Source organism: Cynocephalus volans, chromosome 1 (genome assembly GCF_027409185.1).
Source record: "Cynocephalus volans isolate mCynVol1 chromosome 1, mCynVol1.pri, whole genome shotgun sequence".
Classification (NCBI taxonomy): domain Eukaryota; kingdom Metazoa; phylum Chordata; class Mammalia; order Dermoptera; family Cynocephalidae; genus Cynocephalus; species Cynocephalus volans.
In genome coordinates this window covers 165,046,589-165,066,902 of record NC_084460.1, presented here as the reverse complement: position 1 = coordinate 165,066,902, position 20,314 = coordinate 165,046,589, and the positions used below count along the sequence as shown (strand labels likewise).

Here is a 20,314-nt window from a genome sequence, read left to right as displayed (position 1 = left end):
GGTAGATATGCTAATTAGCCTGATTTGATCATCACACAGTGTACACATGTATCAAAATATAACTCTGGGGGCCGGCCTGTGGCTCACTCGGGAGAGTGTGGTGCTGATAACACCAAGGCCAAGGGTTAAAATCCCATATAGGGATGGCCGGTTAGTTCACTGGGTGAGCGTGGCGCTGACAACACCAACTCAAGGGTTAAGATCCCCTTACCAGTCATCTTAAAAAAAAAAAAAAAAAATATATATATATATATATATATTACTCTGTACCCCATAAATATGTACAACTATTACATGTCAATTAAAAAATAAATAAATAGAAAACATTTATTTGTTGAAGCCCTAACCCCCCACGTAACTATATCAGATATGAGGCCTTTTAAAATATGATTAAGGTTAAATAAAATCTCAAGGGTGGAGCCCTGAACGAACAAAACCAGTACCCTTAAGGAATAGGAGGAGATATCAGAGCTCTTTCTCTTTCTCGGCCACGTGAGGATACAGCAAGAAGGCAGCAGTCTACACACCAGGAAGCAGGCCCTCACCAGAAACTGAATTTGCTGACACCTTGATCTTGGACTTCCCAGCCCCCAGAACTGTGAGAAAACAAATTTCTGCTGTTTAAGCCATCCAGTCTATGGTATTTTGTTATGGCAGACTGAACAGATTAACATAGACTGCCTTTAGTTCCCTGGAGCAATGAGGTTTTTCATCATGGAAGAGATATGCTGTTCAACTGTATATGAGGTTAATGCATTCAGCAGAAACTTCTCAAGAGGATTTAAACATATTGAGAATTCACGAAACAGTGGGAAAATGTGCTTATCAATCCATAGCCAATAAAGACAGCTACTAGGGAACTGCATGGATGGTCCTTCCAGGTAAGGCGAGAAAAATAATTTATGTACACTAAGATACAAAGGCATACAAGAATTTAAATTTACTGCTTATCTGTAAGTCAGGCATTGTCCAAGGGGCTTTACATTTGTTATTTCATTTAATCCTTACAAAACCTGTGGAATAGGCATTACGGACAATTACACCAAGGAACTGTTTCTCATGTGAAATCCAGGTAAATGTTGAATAATTCTAGTTACTTAATCCAGACTAATGTAGAATGAGAAAGGGGAAGTAAGAGGATAATAAAGGCATTAACATAAAAAATGAGGAAATGAGGCAAGAGAATTCAGAGCAGGAAAAAGGTGGTAGTGATATCTTTGTAGATCCCCTATGAATCTAAAATGAGAAAAGCACAAACTGCCAATGGTTTTAAAGATGGGCTGGGCCGGCCCGTGGCTCACTCGGTAGAGTGCGGTGCTGATAACACCAAGGCCCCGGGTTCGGATCCCATATACGGATGGCCGGTTCGCTCATTGGCTGAGCGTGGTGCTGACACCAAGTCAAGGGTTAAGATCCCCTTACCGGTCAAAAAAAAAAAAAAAAAAAAAAAAAGATGGGCTGGAAGACTTCTTATAATATGAGAAAATATGGGGTCATTTTAGAATTTGACTCACATACTTGATTTGGGAGCAGAGTGACCAGTGACATCAAACCGTGATGGGTTTGTTCCCTTAGCACAACCCTAATTTCTCCTCCAAATTCCCTATCTCAGTGATCTGACCTACCACCATCACCTTCAACAACCAATCCTCATAAGATCATGGATGCAAGAAATAGCTGCATCATCGATCCATTCGCACAAACCTGTAAATAAAATTAAAGGGAGGAGGTATCAACATTCACTTCCTCCTCATTCAAACAACTCTGTGTCCTCTTAATTCTGCCTCCTTAATATACTGCAAAACCAACTGTTTTAATCTACATCTAGGCCACTATTATCTCTCACGTGGCCTGAAGTTAGCTTGCTAACTGGCTTCCCTGGGTCCACTCTTTCTCATTCTAACCCGTTCTCCATACTTCACCCAGAGTGTTTTTATACAATTGATTTTTTTAAAAAAAGATGCCATTGCCATGTTTGAAAATCTGTGGTGGCTCCACATTGATTCAGACACCTTAACCCTCCTTCAAGGCCCTGTATGATCAGACACTCTTTACTTTCTTACTACTCCCCACTCCCACGGTATGCTACACCAGTTCTTCATCCTCTCTCCCCACACCAGTTCTTTATCCTCACTCCCCACTAAGCACTTGCACATTTAAGATACCTGCTTCTCTGCTCCATCCACCTTTTAGGCTAACTTCTACTACTAAGGTCTAAGTTAGGTCACTTTTTCCAGAAAGCATTCTTTGTTCCCATATATGGATTGAACCAGGAGTCCCCTCTGTACTCTTCAGGCCACCGATAATGCCTCTATCGCAGGCACTTATCTCACTTTACTGAAATTACTGCTTTACTGTGTCCTTCCTACCCTCTACCCCCCATGACTATTTCACATTTGACTTTGAAGACAAAGACCATGCTGGTCTTGATTCCATATAGCACAGCAAAATTTCAGGTACTCAGCTAGCATTCAACGAACATTTGCTGAATGAAAAAGGTTTTTGTTGTTGTTACTGTTGGGTTTTTTTGGTGGCTGGCTGGTATGGGGATCCAAACCCTTTGACCTTGGTGTTATAACACCGTGCTCTAACTAATTGTGCTAACTGGTCAGCCATCTGAATAAGGATCTTCTTTGTTCTATCATTGAGGCAATAAAAGGAATGTTTAGAAATATATTTTCTGTGTTTTTACCTATACCAGCAAGATACTAAATGCGAAGTCTGACCAGTGATGGCATTCTCACAGGGATTTTAAAGATCATGTCACACTGTAGAATTCAAGCAGTGACAGGTGTGGCCTTTTCACTTGGGTGCAGAGAGGGCCTGTGAACTGAATCTGTCTTGAGATCTAAGCAATCAACAAAGCACTTCATTACAACAGGATAAAACAGCAATCCAGCAATTTTGGATGTCTAGAGGTAAGCAGATCACAATTTGGGGAACTGTTGAGAAAAGAGGCAAAGCAAAGCTCACAGGCACAGGTACCTTCACATAAGAGAGAGGAAATAATTAAAGGATCCACTAGAGGTGAAAGACAGTGGAGAAAAAACTAACAGTGGAGAAAAAACAAGATGAAATACAACTGAGAGTGGGTGGGAATAAGGGAAGTCCTTTCTCTATCAAAGATGGAACCATAACAGTGAAATTGTCCTGGTCGGGGGCCAATCATAGAAGGAACAAATCAGAGGAGGCTCTAAGGCAAAAAAGGACAGCTAAGTGCTTGTGGAACACTCGTGTTGGCGTTTGCTTTCCCTTTTATGACTCAAAGGTCCATTATCTCCCTTGCTCCCTTCTAGCCATTTACCAAAATATGTCACCTCCTCTCTGAAGCTTCCCTGATCTCCACAGGCAGTGGTTAATTGCTCCCATCTCTGTATTACACAACCTTCCCACCATTATAGTACAGTCACATGCCACGTAATGACATTTCGGTCCACAATGGACCACATATGCAAACGTGGCTATACCGTATAGGTTTGTGTAAGTACACTCCCTGATGTTCACACGACTAAATCACCTAATCACACACTTCTCAGAATATATCCCATCTTAAGTGACACATGACTACAACTAGGCCTTTAAATATTGTTGAGAATGAGAAGAAAATATTTGCAGGTAGGTAGAAATTATGCTTTTTGCTGTCTAGGAGTTTCAGCTGTTTAATTCCCATGTGTGTTACTCAGTACAGAATGTTATTATGTACTCAGAGCTAGGAAAATTAATACTTATAGTCAGATAAGTTAACAACAATGAGAAATGGCATAAATATACTTATTTGCTTTTTTTGTACTTTTTAAATAACAATTCCCAGTTCCCTTCCCCAAATAAGGAATCAAAAAGGTGCCCAGGAAATAAACTGGGATGAAAATGGGGAAACCATCATCTTCACAATAAACAGCAACTAACAGTGACTGAGTACTTTCGAGGGTACTTCAGAAAATTCATGGAAAGACTCATGATATCTTTCAATTGTTTTTCCACAAACCTTTTGAAGTATCCTATTATACACCAAGCACTTTTTATAATACCTTATACATATTAACTTTTTCATTTCTCATAACTCCATGAGAGAGATACTAATATTATCCTTATTTTACAATGAAGGAAACAGAGACGCTGAGAAATATCTTAGCTATTTACGGAGCAAGATTCAGATCTGGACAGACTGACTCCAGAGCCACACTCACCCAACTTGTATGTACAAGTTGACTTGTGAACACACCAAACAGATTTTTCTAAAATCACTATAAAACACAGTGAGTAAATTATCAGAAACCCCATTCCAATCACAATGTTGGAGGAAGGTTTAGAATTTACACTACTCTCCTACACTAAATTTCTAAGTAGCATTTTAGGTAGCATATGGTTCAGTAGTTTGGGTAAACTTTTTTTTTTTTTTTAACAGGGAAATAAATATCAGACTAGAAATCTGTTGTTAAATTTGTCACACAAAAAAAGCTCTGTATCATTTTGGACACACTGCTTCTCTAGGAAGTTAATTATCTATTTCAGACCTAAATATGTTCTAATTCTAGACTATCAATCAACCAACAAGAAGCCTTCCCCTGACATCCATCCTTTCCCCTCCCCTCCACCCACATCTCAGTGGCATTAACAGGAGTTCTCTGAGTCCACCTCCTGACAAGTGGCAGACATTTCTCAAACATTAGTGTCTTGAATTATGGCAACAATTCTGCCCATTAAAAGCATGAGCTCTAAAGACAGATCTGGGTTCATATTCAAATTTAGCTTACTAAATGCTTGGCCACGGGCAATTTCTAGCCTCTTTATGACTAGGTGTCTTCTTTAAAATGAGGATTAAGGGCCGGCCCGTGGCTCACTCGGGAGAGTGTGGTGCTGATAACACCAAGGCCACGGGTTCGGATCCCATATAGGGATGACCGGTTGCTCACTGGGTGAGCGTGGTGCTGACAACACCAAGTCAAGGGTTAAGATCCCCTTACCGGTCATCTTTTTTAAAAATAAATAAATAAATAAATAAATAAATAAATAAATAAATAAATAAATAAAATGAGGATTAATAGTAACAATACCTACTTCACTATAGGGATTAAATAAAATAATCCATCTAAAGCTCTTAGAACAGTCCCAGCACAACTTGGTGTTCACTCATTTAATAAACAGTAGCTAGCAGACAATTCATTGGCATCTTATAAGCCTGTCATTCCTGCTATGATACAAACCCCTAAGTGTTGAAAAGGTGTCTTTTCATCTTTTATCCCTAACAACTAGCAGTGCCTTCTATAAAGAAAAAATTCAAAATTTGTTATGTAAAGAAATGACACTGAAATGTATCTACTAGGTTTGGTAATTAGAACATCACTGGTGACCTACGCCAAATCCAATTTAGTGAAGGCTCTGGGGGACTTGCGACAAGATATATCTGACCACAGCACTTGAGACATGTGAGTAGACAGACATGACTACTGTTTTGAGGAATGTGGCTCTCAAGGAGAAGAAAAGTAGTGTGTTATGTGGGGTCAAGGAAAGGTTGCTTTAAAATGAGAAATGTTGAACATGTTTATAAATCAAATAGAAAGAGCAAATAGAATGAGAGAGGTAAAAATACATATAAGCAGAATACTCAGAGAATGATCAACACCCCAGAAAAGAATGAGTCCTAGAAAACAAGAGATAAGACACCTTTAGGGCTGGTGGGGTAACTCAGTTGGTTAGAGTGCAGTGTTGTAACAGAAAAGTCAAGCAAGGGTTGGGGTGCCCAAACCAGCCAGCCACCAAAAGAAAACAAACAAAAGAAGACACCTTTGATTAACATAGGAGGGAAAGGGTGACTGGTTAGCTCACTTGGTTAGAGTGCAGTGTTAGTAACAGCAAGGGATCCCCATACCAGCCACCCCCCCCCCAAAAAAAAAGACTGGAGGGAATGATGTAAGGATTGGCACAGTTATAGTTAAATTTATACAATGGAGTACAAGAAATTAAGAGAATTTTAGGGCTGGCCTGTTAGCTCAGTAGGTTACAGTGCAGTGTTGTAACACCAAGGTCAAGGGTTCAGATCCCCATACCTGACTAGCTGTCAAAAAAAAAAGACATTAAGGGAATTTGTACCTGATAATCTGTGACAAAGAGGCATACAGAGGCATACAACATTAACTTAGAATAAAAGAGGCTGAAAAAGATGTAGGTAGAGGGTTTTGGAGACTGGTCCAAGCCTGAGACATCTGTGAAGAGGAATGGGGAAAAAACAAAAGTCTACAGAGTGGCATCAAAAGCTCTAGATAAGTTGAGAGTTGATAGAGCTGAGCAAAGATACATGAAGGTACTTCAAAAGTTCGTTGAAAAATAGAATTAAAAGATAGTATGTTCAATCCCTGTACTGGCCAGCCAAAACAAACAAACAAAAAGATAATATGAATCTTTCCATGAACTTTTTGAAGTATCCTCATACTAGGGTCTATCATAGCATTTTCTCTAGTTTTACATATATTTGAAATTTTCCATAATAAAAATGTTAAAAAAAAAAAAAAAAGAATACTACAATGATGTGGTACTCACACCCCCACCAGAATAGCCAAAATGAAAAAGGCTAAGATAAGGAGATGGAGCAACTGGAAATTCATACTCTATTAGCTTTGGAAAACTGCTTGGCAGTACCAACTGAAGTGAAACGTATGTCTAACCTACCGGACCCAGAAATCCCATTCTCAGGTAGAGATATGTGCACATGTGCACTAAAACACACATATCAGAATATCATAGTAGCATTTTCATAATAGCAAAAACCTGGAGACAAAAATGTCCATCAGCAGGAGATAGGTAAATCATCTGTTTTACAGTCACACAATAGAATACCATGGAGCAATGCAAATGAATAAACCAGAGCTATACAATGTGAATAATCTCACAGACATGATAGTAAGTGAAAGAAGTTGGACAAAAAACAACAAAAAAATATTGTAAAATTCATTTATATAAAATGTTATTAACCCGATACTATTAGAAATCAGAAGAGAGTGAAGGAAGGGACTGGAAGGGGCAAGAGGGGGCTTCTGAGATGCGGGTCATGTTCTATTTCTTGATCTGGGTGGTAGGTACATGGATATGTTCAACTTTGTGACAATGCTCTGTGCTGTACACTTAAAATACTGCTCTGAACTGTGTGCTCTTCTGTGTATGAATCTCACACTCCAATTAAAAAGGTTTAAAAATAAATTTAGGGCTGGCTAGTTAGCTCAGTTGGTTAGAGTGCAGTGTTATAACACCAAGGTAAAGGGCTCAGTTCCCTGTACTGGCCAGCTGCAAAAAAAAAAAAAGTAAATAAATTTTAAAAGAGCTGAAGGAATTAGAGACAAAAAAGGCCACTTTAAATTGCCTTCGTTAGGGCCGGCCCCGTGGCTCACTCGGGAGAGTGCGGCGCTGGGAGCGCCAAGGCCGCGGGGTTCGGATCCTATATAGGGATGGCCGGTGCGCTCACTGACTGAGCGTGGTGCAGACCACACCATGCCGGGGGTTGTGATCCCCTTCCTGGTCAAAAAAGAAAAATAAAAAGAAAATAAATTGCCTTTGTTAAAAATATAATGTTCTAACGCTTTATTGATGTACTTAAATTAAGGAAAAAAGTATAGCCAAACCAGACAATAAAAAGTATCTCCCCAATCCACACGGCTGTGCATTTGTACTCTTTCTCCAGCTGTGCATCACAGTCCATGAACAGGAGTAAAGAAACAGGCCTGAAGGATTGATCCACATCAAGGATGGGTACTGGGGTCTAACCATGGGATCCAGGATTACTGAAGAAATTCTGGTTTTAATGTGGCCAGATGGGTGGCCAGTTTTAGCTCAGTTTGTTAGAGCAAGGTACTGATAACACCAAGGTCCAGAGTTCGAATCCCTGTACTGGCCAGCAAAAAATAAAAAATGTGGCTGGAAGACCAACAGGGGGAGGAAATTAAAGTGCGGGGCGGGGTGGGGGGCAGGTCTGGAGATCTCACTGATATCAAGAAGGCGGCATGATGAAATGGGGAAAAGCTGAGACTATGACAGAATTCAAGATTTCAGAGGTAAAAAAGTACACGGAGAGGGTTGTCTAGGTAAATGACTAGAATGTAAAGTGCATTATAAGGGCTGGCCTCTTAACTCAGTTAATTAGAGCATAGTGTTGTAACACTAAGGTAAGGGTCTGGATCCCCATACCAGCCAGCTGCCAAAAAAAGTGCATTGTATAAAATATAAATACTAAAATGCCAAGATCATGCTATGCTTGGGGTGGAATATGAGGAGGGGAATTTCTTTCTCCATGTGGAGAAGCAACCTGGAATGAGGTGTAAGCAGAGAGCAGAAGTCTCAGAGGTGAAGGTTGGTACACAGGGTGGAGGGGAAAACAGTTTGCAGAAGCCAATGGAGCCCCAAGAGAATAGTCAGAATACAGTTAAGTTTTTACATTGCACAGCACATCTTCTGTGATCTCTGCCTTGTTCTGCCTGGCATTATAATTGCGTGAATAATTGTCTGACTCCTCCCTGAAGCTTTAAGCTTGCCAAGAGTATCGTATCCAGAAGCACCCATCATAACACCTGCCCATAAGTACACATTACGTTATTTATTTCCCCTCAAGCTTCCACAGGGATTGAGATTGCTTAGAAGAAACATATAATACATAATTTATAAATTAGGACCAGAGAAAATGTAAATTATAATGAAACACCAGACAGGAGAGTTAAAGTAAACAAGCAAACAGACTTTTCACAAGTATTTATTGAATTGGACTGTGACCCACCCCTCCTCCACTCCCCTCACACAGACACACTCATCTCAGGGAAGCTTTCAAATTTCAATTCCATCAAAATTATTCTCTTCCTTCTTTTCAATCTAAAGAGTATATTACCTTCCCCATGTTCTCTAATACACAGATGCTAATTTCAGAATTATCTGGCAAAACACATGCAAATAGGGTATTTTGCATTATGGGTAAAACAGACCCGTTGCCATGGTGAATATTTTCATCACTTTCATAGTACGTATCACTCCATTTTAGGAAATCTTCCTTTGCCTCCTTGCTCATAAAAACCTCAGGCTTGCTTCTCTTCCTTTTTAATTAACATGAGACAAGAAAAGTGAGTATTTGCCAGAAAACAAACAAACAAAAACCTCGCCTGGATAAAGTGTCATAAAGATGAGATCACAGAAAATAAGAAACCCGAGAAGTAGACATAATGAAAAATGAGTAAATAATGTGTCTCCTTATGGAAAATCCTGAAGTTAATAAAGAAAGGCTTAATTGCAATAAGGAAATCATCCCTGTTGTAAGCACATCTAACTTGATTGCCTCAATCTTGATATAAATTCCTTTCTAATATCCCAAAGTGAATTCAAATTTCCCCAGCAACCATTAACCAGGGGCCATTCTATCCTGCTTATTTTGCACCCTTCTATAAATGCATTTATTTCCCCCATAGGCAAGTTAAAAAAATATTATTTTTGTGCATATATTTATTTTTCTGCCTTATACTTAAAATGCGAATGCCTATAACTATAGAACATGAAATAAGAACAGTTGATATAATTTTGTGTGTAACAAATTGTCTGATAATTACAAGAAACTAAGTAAGAAACAAGAGATTTGATTTAGCTCATTGCCAACAGGAAACACTATGTGACACAAATGATTAATTAGGAAAAATCTCATGAGAACAATTCCAAAGGCGTGTTTCATTTGACAAAGCTGTTTTGGTGGCACATTGCGCCCAAGCTTTATCAGGTTAGATGTTCCAGGAGACGTTCTATAGTGGAAGGTGACCGCAACTAAGGCTCCAAATTCCAGACCTATGCTGACCAATATTGCAGCTCCTTAGCCACTATTTGCCTTCTAACGTGGCTACTAGAAAATTTTAAATGACATATGTAGCTTACATTATATTTCTATTGGACAGCACTGTTCTACACCAATGCCACAATTTATTGGCCTCAGTCCTTGGCTTTAGGACATGATTCGCATAAATGAGAATAATATGATGTGTCCTTCCACCCCAAGATTGCTGGTGGATTCAAATGAAATGTGTGTGAAATTGCCTTTAAAAATAAGGTATGGGGCTGGCTGGTTAGCTCCTTGGGACAGCATGGTGCTGACAGCACTAAGGTCAAGGGTTTGGATCCGCTTACTGGCCAGCTACCAATAAATAAATAAGGTACAACCACTTTTCTAGCCCAGATTTAACAGTTCATTCTAAAAGTATCAGATTTCACGTTGTATAACTAAGTAGGTTAGTCTTCTCGAATTGTACTGCAGAACTACCCCAGCACAAAACAATGTCAAAAGTTTTTGTCTGGTTCATTAGAGAACTCCCCCCCCATGCGAAATGCCCAATATTCAAGAGGTTCAAAATGCTCTTCGCTTTTGAGAGAGACTGAGGAAGGTCAGTGATATTCACTCTAAGAATTTAACAAAGATGTGGCTCAACAAATTTGGTTCACTGTATCTGGATGTCACTAGGGATTCCTTGAGAGAACTTCATCTGTGTAGCCAAACCATCCTTCCTTTGGAGAAACCTGTGTCATGCAGAAAATACACCTACACTATAGGAAGGTAAAAAGGTAACCACAATTACTTATGCTATTTCTTCTTGAAATCTAAACACGTTTTTAAATGAAATCAAAATCATTCCCATTTCAACTTGTAAAATACCTCTGAAAGCATGAAAATGACTTAAAAGTTGCCAAAGAAATCTGCACTTTATCAGTATGTTTAAATGGTGGTTATTTTAACTTGTTAACCCTTTTTCTCACCAAATACCAAAGGGCAAACTAAACCATGCAACTGATCTCACACCTACCCTATAAAGAGACTGCTGTTATCTCCCTGCCAACTAAAATAAATTGCAAATACTGCTGAGTCAAATTAAGACCTTTAAGGTTAAAACTCCAAACTGGCTAACTCCCTATCAGAATGAGCGAGGCCATGAGGCAAGGGAAGAAGCCTACAGAAAAGACCAGTGGGAAGCACGGGGGAGACAGAACGTCCGCCTGCATCACCGCCTCACCACTGAACTCAGAAACATTTCTAACTTTGCTCCCATTATCTTTTACTCATACACAGTCAGCCATGGATTTGAAAAAGTAAACAAAGAAATACGAATAACAGAGCCCCAAGAGATCACCAAACCAAACCATGGACTAACTAGGTTCCAGCTTCCTGAACTGATTACCATGCTCTTCATTTGTAATTTCAGCCCCACTGAAGAATGAGGTAGAAAAGAACCTAGGAAACCAGAGCTAGAGAAAGTTTCTCCTTGCTACTTCTTTTTACTTCTCATTAGCACCACTCTTAATAGAAACCAATCTAAATCTAAAACCAACCTGACAATCAATTACTACTCTAAATTATTAAGCTTGTTTTCTTGAAAAATAGTGAGATAAAGCTATAAGGTCATTTTAGTTAATTTTTTTTTTTTTAAGATGACCAGTAAGGGGATCTTAACCCTTGACTTGGTGTTGTCAGCACCATGCTCTCCCAAGAGAGCTAACCGGCCATCCCTATATAGGGATCCAAACCCATGGCCTTGGTGTTATCAGCCCCACACTCTCCCAAGTGAGCCACGGGCTGGCCCTAGTTAGATAATTTTTAATTGCTTTCTGGTTACATTAATAATTACTTTAAAGTTCACATCCACTACTTGCTGGCCACCAAACAAAACCAATCCAAAGTTCTCAGCCTCAATTATTTCCTTTATTTAATTACAGAAAGCATCAATTCTCACCTGATAATGACTTGCCTGTGACAGAGAAAAGGAAGAAACAAGGGGAGGGGAGAGAAGAAGCTGTAAACAGGAGATTAAAATCTGAGACTAGAATAATAAATTCACCCCATTCCTGAACACCTGGCAAAGCTGACACACACAAAGCTAACCTGTGTAGGATATGGACACCAGCCCTGCTCACCCCTTCCACGACACACCTATTCTTCATCTGTAAATGCTCTTTCCCCTCTAGGTCCTTCCCAAGGATTCCCATGAATTCCTCCTGCCTATCATACCTTTTCCCATTTATTCAATGAATATGCACTGTGCCATGTACTGGGAATGAAACGTACAGTCTGGCAAGAGAAAACAATTACAATAAAGGCATGCTTGATAAATGTTAGAACACGCTGCAGTAACAGGATGTGCCTGGAGCACAAGGGAAAGTTCACTTCATCGCAGACCAATTATGAAGATATTTCAACAAGCTTAAGAGATAATGGTATAACCTGGGTTACAGATAGTGGCTGGAAGGACACAAGTGACTTAGAAACTGGATGTGAGCAGGTGGGAGTATAGGAAGAGTCGAGTAAGGTACCAATATTTCTGCTTGGGCATTTTGGGGGCTGAAAAATGCCATTTAATTTGAGAAGGAATAGTGTATAAACAAACAGGCTCAGTGGAGGTGCCTGCGGGAAGTCTAAGCAGAGCTTTCAAATGGGTGGTTTGATATTATGGGTAAGTCTCAGGAGAGAGAAACTAGAAAGAGACTGGAAGCTGTAAGCAAATAAATAGTAACTGAAACCATAAACTGAGGAACCTCAGCACATACGGTACAAGGAAGAAACAGCACACAAAGGAAAATGAGGAATAGCTCAAGAGGATGAAGAGACTGCTGGAGAGAGCTATTCGCACTGAGGTTTCAGAGGTTAGAGGTGTGATGTCCACTGGATGTAGCCATGGTGGTCTACAGCAACTGCAGTTTCACAGGAGTAGAAGGGGTGAAATTAGACTGCAAAGGGTGGAAGAATTAGTAAACATGAAGAAAAATAATGGCACAGATGCAGGCAACTCCTTCAAGAAATCTGGTTAAGAAAGGAAAAGGAGAGACAGAGAGGTATTGAAAGAGGGATACAGGGTTGAAGGGATATAAAGAGAGATAAATAAGCTTGTTTAAAGTTGATGGGATCCAGATATAAGAGGTGGGATAGTAGAGTGACATCCCTGAAAAGCTAGTCTCAAGGAGGAATACGATGTTTTCAGGAAGAACAATGAACAAAAGTTCTAGGTCTGCATGATACTAAGAGAGTCCTTATCTGCTGGCTTTTCCCTTCTCCCTTGGGCTACACTATTGCCATCTGAAATTAAGGCCCATATGCAACGCTTCACTGTCCAACCACCTCCAAGTGCAAACAAAGTCCATTTCATTCTCTACTTACATGATGCACACTCTCCAACCTATTAAAATCCAGCTTCACTCTCACCACTACAGAAAATGCCTTTCCTGTGTAATCAATAACTTCCCAAATGTTCTCAATAGTCTCCTAATGGTAAGACCCACTTGTCTCATTTCTGCATCAGTCTCTAGGACACCATCACCCTCTCGTTCTCCCACATTCCCTATCACTCCTTACTGCTCCCAACTTCTTCATCTTCTGTCTACTTATTAGAGGTTGAATGTTCCCCCCACTTCACGTTTCACCTTCTCTTCTCGTTCTACCTGAATGTCGTGGTTAACTTTACACACATGCCGCCTATCAGTGGTGATTCTCAATCACCAATCTTTGCCTCTCTCCTCTGATCCAGTCCTTTGTTTAAATCTTCCTCAGGCAACTCAAATACTACCTGTCCCGACTTAAACTCGTCATCACCCTAAAACCTGCTCCTCTTTCCTTTATTCCCTGTAGGTTCGTGAGATCACCATATACTCAAGCCAGAAATCTTACTACTTCAAAACTCTTACTGCTTACTTTTTCTTGCCATTCAACCAACTAGACATCATGTTGCACTGCATCTTCCTCAGAAAAGCTTTCTAGACTGGCTGGCTAGCTCAGTTGGTAAGAGCATGGTGTTTTAACAGCAAGGTCAAGGGTTCAGATCTCCTCACTGGCCAGCCACCCCCTCCCCCCCCACAGCTTCCCAGATCAAAGAAAAAGCCCAACATTGCTCCGCTGTGTTTCAACAGGGACTGCTGATGTCCAGATAATTCCAGATGAATTCCTGTGTTAGATCTATCAGTTCCACCTGCTTCCAGAACTGCTGCACAGTTACCACTCAAGAGAATAAATCTCAGTGTAAAACCTCACTTTGACACCTCCACGAGCTTCTTAGTGCCATGCAATTGTGGGCAGGGATGCATAACCTGACAGACCTATCATCTTCTACCAAGCACTCAAATCTTTAGATCTCTGCCCACACAAAATGTGATGTGGTCAACAGTGGCATCATGTGCAACCTGTTAAAACGCAAAATATCACCCCAGATTTTCTTATAAGAATGACTCAGATGTACATTAAAGATATACATTGAGAAGTGTAGGTCAGATGCTTTGTATGCACTGAACTTCTCAACTCTCAAGACACATCATAAACTTCAGATCTCCATGTTTTTACAAAAGCTGTACTATCTGCTTTCAGTGTTCTACCAAACCTTTTGCAACATGCAATGTCATATACTACTGCAGGGCACTTAGCACAGGGCATGGTACATAGTAGGCCATAAGTATCTGACTGAATCATTTAATCAATCGATTAATGATGAATTCACTTTGCGACTTGGAAAGTCTGATGTATTGAAATGGAAGTTGAATTTTAGACAGAAATAATAACTCAGAATTCAAAGGAGACAGGGAAGGCTGACATTAAAGGGACTTATTGCAGAAGGCAGTGAAGGGAAAGTCAACAGGGTAGGAAAGAACCAAAAAAGGTGTCAAGGAACTCCCAATAAATCAATTTGGCACACAGATTATTGTTACCTTTGGCAACTGAAGCAGGGGGGTAAAATAGAACAATTAAGTCCGAGATAAAGCAGCTCAACCTCTTCAGATTAAAACTGAGTGAGACAAGACTATTGAAATGACCACTCTAAAGATCATCTTTATTGGATAAGAAGGTAAAGTAGGAGAAACAGAACTGGTGAGAGCTTTATCATACACACAGGACTAGTGGCAAAGAGGTTGAAAACTTTCAGTCATCAACAAACACTTGCTGAACACTAGCTCTGCCAGGCACCACACGCTAGCACAGGAACTGCTGACAGTGAACAACACAGGCAGTGACCCTGCCCTCTGATCTAGTGCAATGAGATAAACAGGGTAATTGATGGAGACCTCACAACAGACAGGGTAAGAAGCCAATGCAGGGAGAATTGCCTTGGAGGAGAAGAAACTTCTGCTCTAATGGTGGTTTAGTGGTAGGAATGAAAACATAAAAAGAGAGGCTTATGAAGAGAGCAAAGTTCACACCTAATCTTCATTTTTTGTTTATGTAAAGGAAAAACTCCAGGTAAAGCAAAACATCTCACTTCACTCCTCAACAACTCTGAGACAGTACAATCCCATTCTTTTTTTTTTTGTCAAATAAAAATTGTATATATTTATCATGTACAACATCTTATTCTGAAATATGTACACATTGTGCAATGGCTAAATCAAGCTAATTAACACATGCATTACCTCATATAGTTTTTTTATTGTTTTTTTTTTTTTTTTGGTGAGAACACCTAAAATCTACTCTTAAGCAATTTTCAAGTATATAGTACATTGTTATTAACTACAGTCACCATGCTGTACAACAGATCTCTTGACTTTATTCCTCCCATGTAAATGAAATTTTGTATCCTTTGACCAACATTTCCTAAACTATCCCCACTTCCCCATATCCCAGAATTCATTCTTGAAACACAAAGCAACTAAGGCACACAGAGAGGGTAATGGCTTGGCTGCCATCAAATGGCTAAAAAGAGTTGGGAGACCAGAACTTTTTAGTTCTACTCATGTTGGGAGTATGACAAACAGCAGCACCACAAACTTTAACAAGATCCCTAATACTAATGCTGTGGTTACACAGGCCAAATTAGTTTATATCACCAGCCTAAACCCTGGAGAATCCTGGAGTCCTAACAGTGCCTTAAAGTATTCAACTAAGATCATGAAATTAAAGAGCTAATAATAAAAACCTTCAGTAATTGGCACACAGTCAAACCAACATCATATTCTTAATAAATGACAGAGGGCCAGCCCATGGCTCATTTTGGAGAGTATGGTGCTGATAACACCAAGGCCACAGGTTTGGATCCCTACATAGGGATGGCTGGTTAGCTCACATGGGAGAGCATGGTGCTGACAACACCAAGTCAAGGGTTAAGATCCCCTTACTGGTCATCTGAAAAATAAATAAATAAACAAACAACAGATGACCAATTGGTAGAAATTAGGATGTCAATTACAGGTAATCAAAGAGGAGAGTGGCTGCTTTAGAGGCAGAATTAGCATAGCGATAAGAGCACAGATTCAAGACCAAATTTGTGACCTTGGCAAAGTAAGGTCCATAACCACTCTGTGCCTCAGATTCTCCACTTGTACAGCAAGGATAATTATAGTAAATACCCTTTAAGGTTGCTTGGTGGATTGAGTATATGTAAGGCCCTTAGAACAGTGTCTGGCATTTAGTAACTGCTCAATTGAGGCTTTAATTTTACTATTGCTACTGCCACTGCTCTACTGCTGCTACTACCATTACTAGTACTATGACTTGCTACTACGTAAGCAGTAAAAACGCATCAAAAAAAAGTCCCATCAAAAACTAGAGTATATCACAAAATTCTTTAAAACATATATAGAGACAGGTCCAGATATCTATCACTGAGAGCACTGCAATTTTTAATATGTAAACCTCTCCTTTGTTCTGCTAACGTAGTACTCAAATTATGTTAACACTGAACTTGAGCTCAAAGCAACGCATTTCTAAAATAGTCAGAAATATCTAAAGAAATACTGAAAATCATACATCAATTACAGTTTTCGAGTTGTTTCTTAAGCTGAAAAACTGGAATAAAAATTGTTTTGTTTAGCTGAAAACATTAATTCTTCAATGAGATGTTCACTGTATCCTAGCGTACGCTTTATGAGCAGAATGACTCTATAGGTAGCACAATACGTTCGGTTGAGACTGTGCCTATCAAAGTGAGGCATCCCAGAAAAAGAAAAATTAAACCCAGAAGTATCTGCATATGGAGGGTGGGCGGAAGAAGAAATTCCTTTACGTAGTTTACGTTCTTCCACTTTTCTGCTTTAGATGTGGTCTAAAACCTTTCTTTCCAGAGAATACAAACATTGTACGTTCAACTTCAGTTTAGGCCTTGACAAAAGAAAGGTGAGAATGTACCATGTAAACTGGTTATGTGACTCTTCATCTTTTCCGGAAGGTTTACTTTGGAAATTTCAGTCAAGTCTAAATGATATGTATCAAAAAGGTGGAGGTAGTGCTATAGGCTCAGATAAAAGATTACACTTGTTAATAGAATGTTGATCCCATGAGTAATGCTCACAGCTGTGGTATACAACAATGGAATTAACATTTCAACAGGAAGCAGAAAGCCATCTCAACAGAAAGGGGCACCCGATCCTCCTTCAGAGCACTTAACAAAAAAAAACAAAAACAAAAACAAAAAAACAAAAAAAACCTTTCCAGAGGCTACACAAAGTGTGCCTCCTAGGATCCCACCTACGGATGTTTTTTTAAAAAAATCAATCATTTGGTTACAAAATGGGGCAAGTGCTTAGTGTGACAAATGAGCTCAATTGGTTAAAACACTAGTATTAAAACAGATTATTTTTTAAGTGTCAAGATGATTATGCCTTCTAATGCTTCACGCATTTTTTAAATGCCTTTTTCCCCTCCCAGAGAAAAGCGCAGTAGAAAAATGTACTTGGCGAATCCTTTAGGAATTACCCTGTACAAGCTATCCCATCTTATCTTCAAAATGAACCAACTCATTACAAAGTCAAAACAGAGGTTACTGTAATGCTCTTTTACACTTTGCCCCAGGACTGCAGAACACTGCACTTTTGCAGGAACCTGCTTTTGATTTCCCACGGTCTGCTTCATAATTTGCCGTCTAGTTAGCAGCTCTAGCCGGGGCTACCTTTTTCTACAAGCTAAGAACGTACAGGCTAGTTAGTGTTCGTTCTGCGCCTCTTTCCTAGAGGTGTAGCCTGGACGATCGCAGGCACAGAACAGATCAGTGTCCACTAAATAATGGCGTTTGTAATTCAGCCTCCCCGTTTGGACTGCTCGACACCTGAAAACTCGCCGCCCAAGGCTTCTGAAATCGGATAACTCAGGACAGACACGACAGGGAGGTTAACGAGGCAAAGGGCAGAGCAAATAAAGCAAAGCCCACACCCGGGGCAGAGAACGCTCTGGGAGGGGCGTGAGGCGCAGCCGGCACGCGCGCTCCGAGCTCCTCCACTGCCACCCCTCGTCCCGGGGCTCGCCCCCGGCTCCGCCAGCGCCCCCCAGACACCCCACGCCCCCTGTGCCGCTCCCTTCAGAACCGCTCCACCCTACCGGCTTGCGCGCCCGGCCCCCAAAATCACCTCGGTGCAACTCCGCCCGCCCGGCCACCGCTGCCGCAGAGCCCCCAAATCGCGCCCGCCCCCTCCCCCATGCCCCTTTGTTCCCGGATGGCCACGGGCAGCGAGCGCCTCCGGGCAGGGCGACTGCTGGGGATCGAACGGCCCCCACTCACCGGCGACTCCGCACAGGAGGAGCACCACGCGCAGCAGAAGCGCCATGGTGGCTGGCGGGCGGCGGCTGCAGGTAGGGGACTCGTTGCAGGGATCAGCCTCCCGACGCCTCGCGCGCTCCCGACTGGCTCGCCGCGGCGGCTGCACCTCTGCACCCCCGCCCCTCCCCGCCCCTCCCCGCCCCCGCTCGGCAGGTGAATACGCGTCACTTCCGGCAGCCGCTTGGCCCCGCCGCGAGCGCCCGCGCCACCGGCCGCGTGGGGTTGGCATGGCAACCGGGCGCCGTGCGCGGTTCCCCGGAGGACCCTCGGGGTGGGGAACTCTCGCGCCCGGCGGCGTCGCAGTGCGTCGGCAACCACCTCTCACGACTCCCAGCCGGAGCCAGGGTTCCCGCCTCCATCCCCTCATTTGGCTCAAGGTTTTGTGCACGAAGGTCGGGTCTGCCGGTCTCCCCAGACAATTGAAACTGCAGTCGCGCCCTCCCGTAGGGCGCGGCGCGGGCCAAGACTTGCCCACCTCCCCGCAGACCCCGAGGGCGGCTGATGCAATGGGCCCCCACCCGCCCGCGCCTCCGGGTAGTGAGGGGTGGGGGCCTCCCGCCACTGGTCGCACCTTCGACGGCTTGCGGCTGGGGCCGGGTCTCAGACCTTAGGCGAGAGCGAACCGGACCCCGGCATTCGCTCTCTCCTCGTGGGGTGGGGTGGGGTGGGCTGAGGTAGACGGTGCGAGACGCTTTTCTCCATCTCCAGTTATGATTGAACCCCTAAACTGCAGCCACAGATTTGGGGAATGCCCTAGGTTTTATCCCCCCTTGAATTTAAAGGTTATTCTACTCCTGAAATTGGCCCACCAGAACCAATGGGATTTAAAAGCGAAGTTAAGAAAGAGCGGGGTTAAGAAAGGACGGTTCAAGGCCTGAGATGGGATGGGGGATCTGGGGAATTAAGAAATCTCGAAAGTCTCCCTCAACCTTGCGACGTCGCTTCCGCCTCCTGGTGCCCGCCACACTTTTTCTTGTGTCATTTTGCGGCTTATTCTCGGTTGCTCTTCCCCGATAACGTTTATTTATAACTACAGAGAGACTTTGGATTGCACAACACTTCTATATCAGGAGCGAGTCAGGGGAGACAAGCTGTGTAGCGCAGCGGGTAAGCGCCTGGGCTCCGGACTGGGGGAGTAACCGGCCAAGTAACTTGGAAATGGGACCTACGTCAGGGGGGTTGCTGTGAAAATTAGGTGAGATCCTGCACAAAAAATGCTTGGCACCGTGCCTGGCACATAGTAAGTACTCAGTAAGTGGAAGCTAATAAGTATAATATTGCAAAATTCTTATTTATTGAACCAGAAAAGAGAAAGGGCAGAGAAAATAAATCTGTTACCAGAAAGACCAAAATTGCCCAAATGCAATTTAGGCTGGTGGGTTGCAATCCTGACTGCACCTAAAATAACCTGGAGATCTTTTTAAAAATACAAATGCCTCGGGCTGGCCCGTGGCGCACTCGGGAGAGTGTGGTGCTGATAACACTCAAGGCCCTGGGTTCAGATCCCATATAGGGATGGCTGGTTGCTCACTGGGTGAGTGTGGTGCTGACAACACCAAGTCAAGGGTTAAGATCCCCTTACGGGTCATCTTTTAAAAAAAAATAATAAAAATAAAAATGCTTAAACCTCACTACAGTGATTATAGTTTAACTTGATTTGATTAAAAGCCTAGCTTACCTTAAGAGGCCAAGTATAGATGCAAAACATCAGTATTGGCTAGGGACTTCCAATTAGTCTAGGAAACAGGAATTCTACTGGATATAATAGCAGGTACATAATATTTGGAATTTAAATTTTTACTCACCGCATC

At 41.8% G+C, this 20,314-nt stretch overlaps 1 protein-coding gene across 2 annotated transcripts in view; it reads right to left on the bottom strand.

Moving 5' to 3' along the window:
* Positions 1 to 18,590, bottom strand: part of CXADR (CXADR Ig-like cell adhesion molecule) — a 70,213-nt gene extending 51,623 nt beyond the window's left edge. For both annotated transcript variants that reach the window (XM_063101523.1, XM_063101520.1), the window contains exon 1: positions 18,465 to 18,590. In XM_063101523.1, coding sequence (XP_062957593.1) covers positions 18,465 to 18,510 — 46 coding nt within the window. In that variant the 5' untranslated portion in view covers positions 18,511 to 18,590. The remainder of the gene's footprint in view (positions 1 to 18,464) is intronic.
* Between the last annotated feature and the right edge of the window lie 1,724 nt (positions 18,591 to 20,314).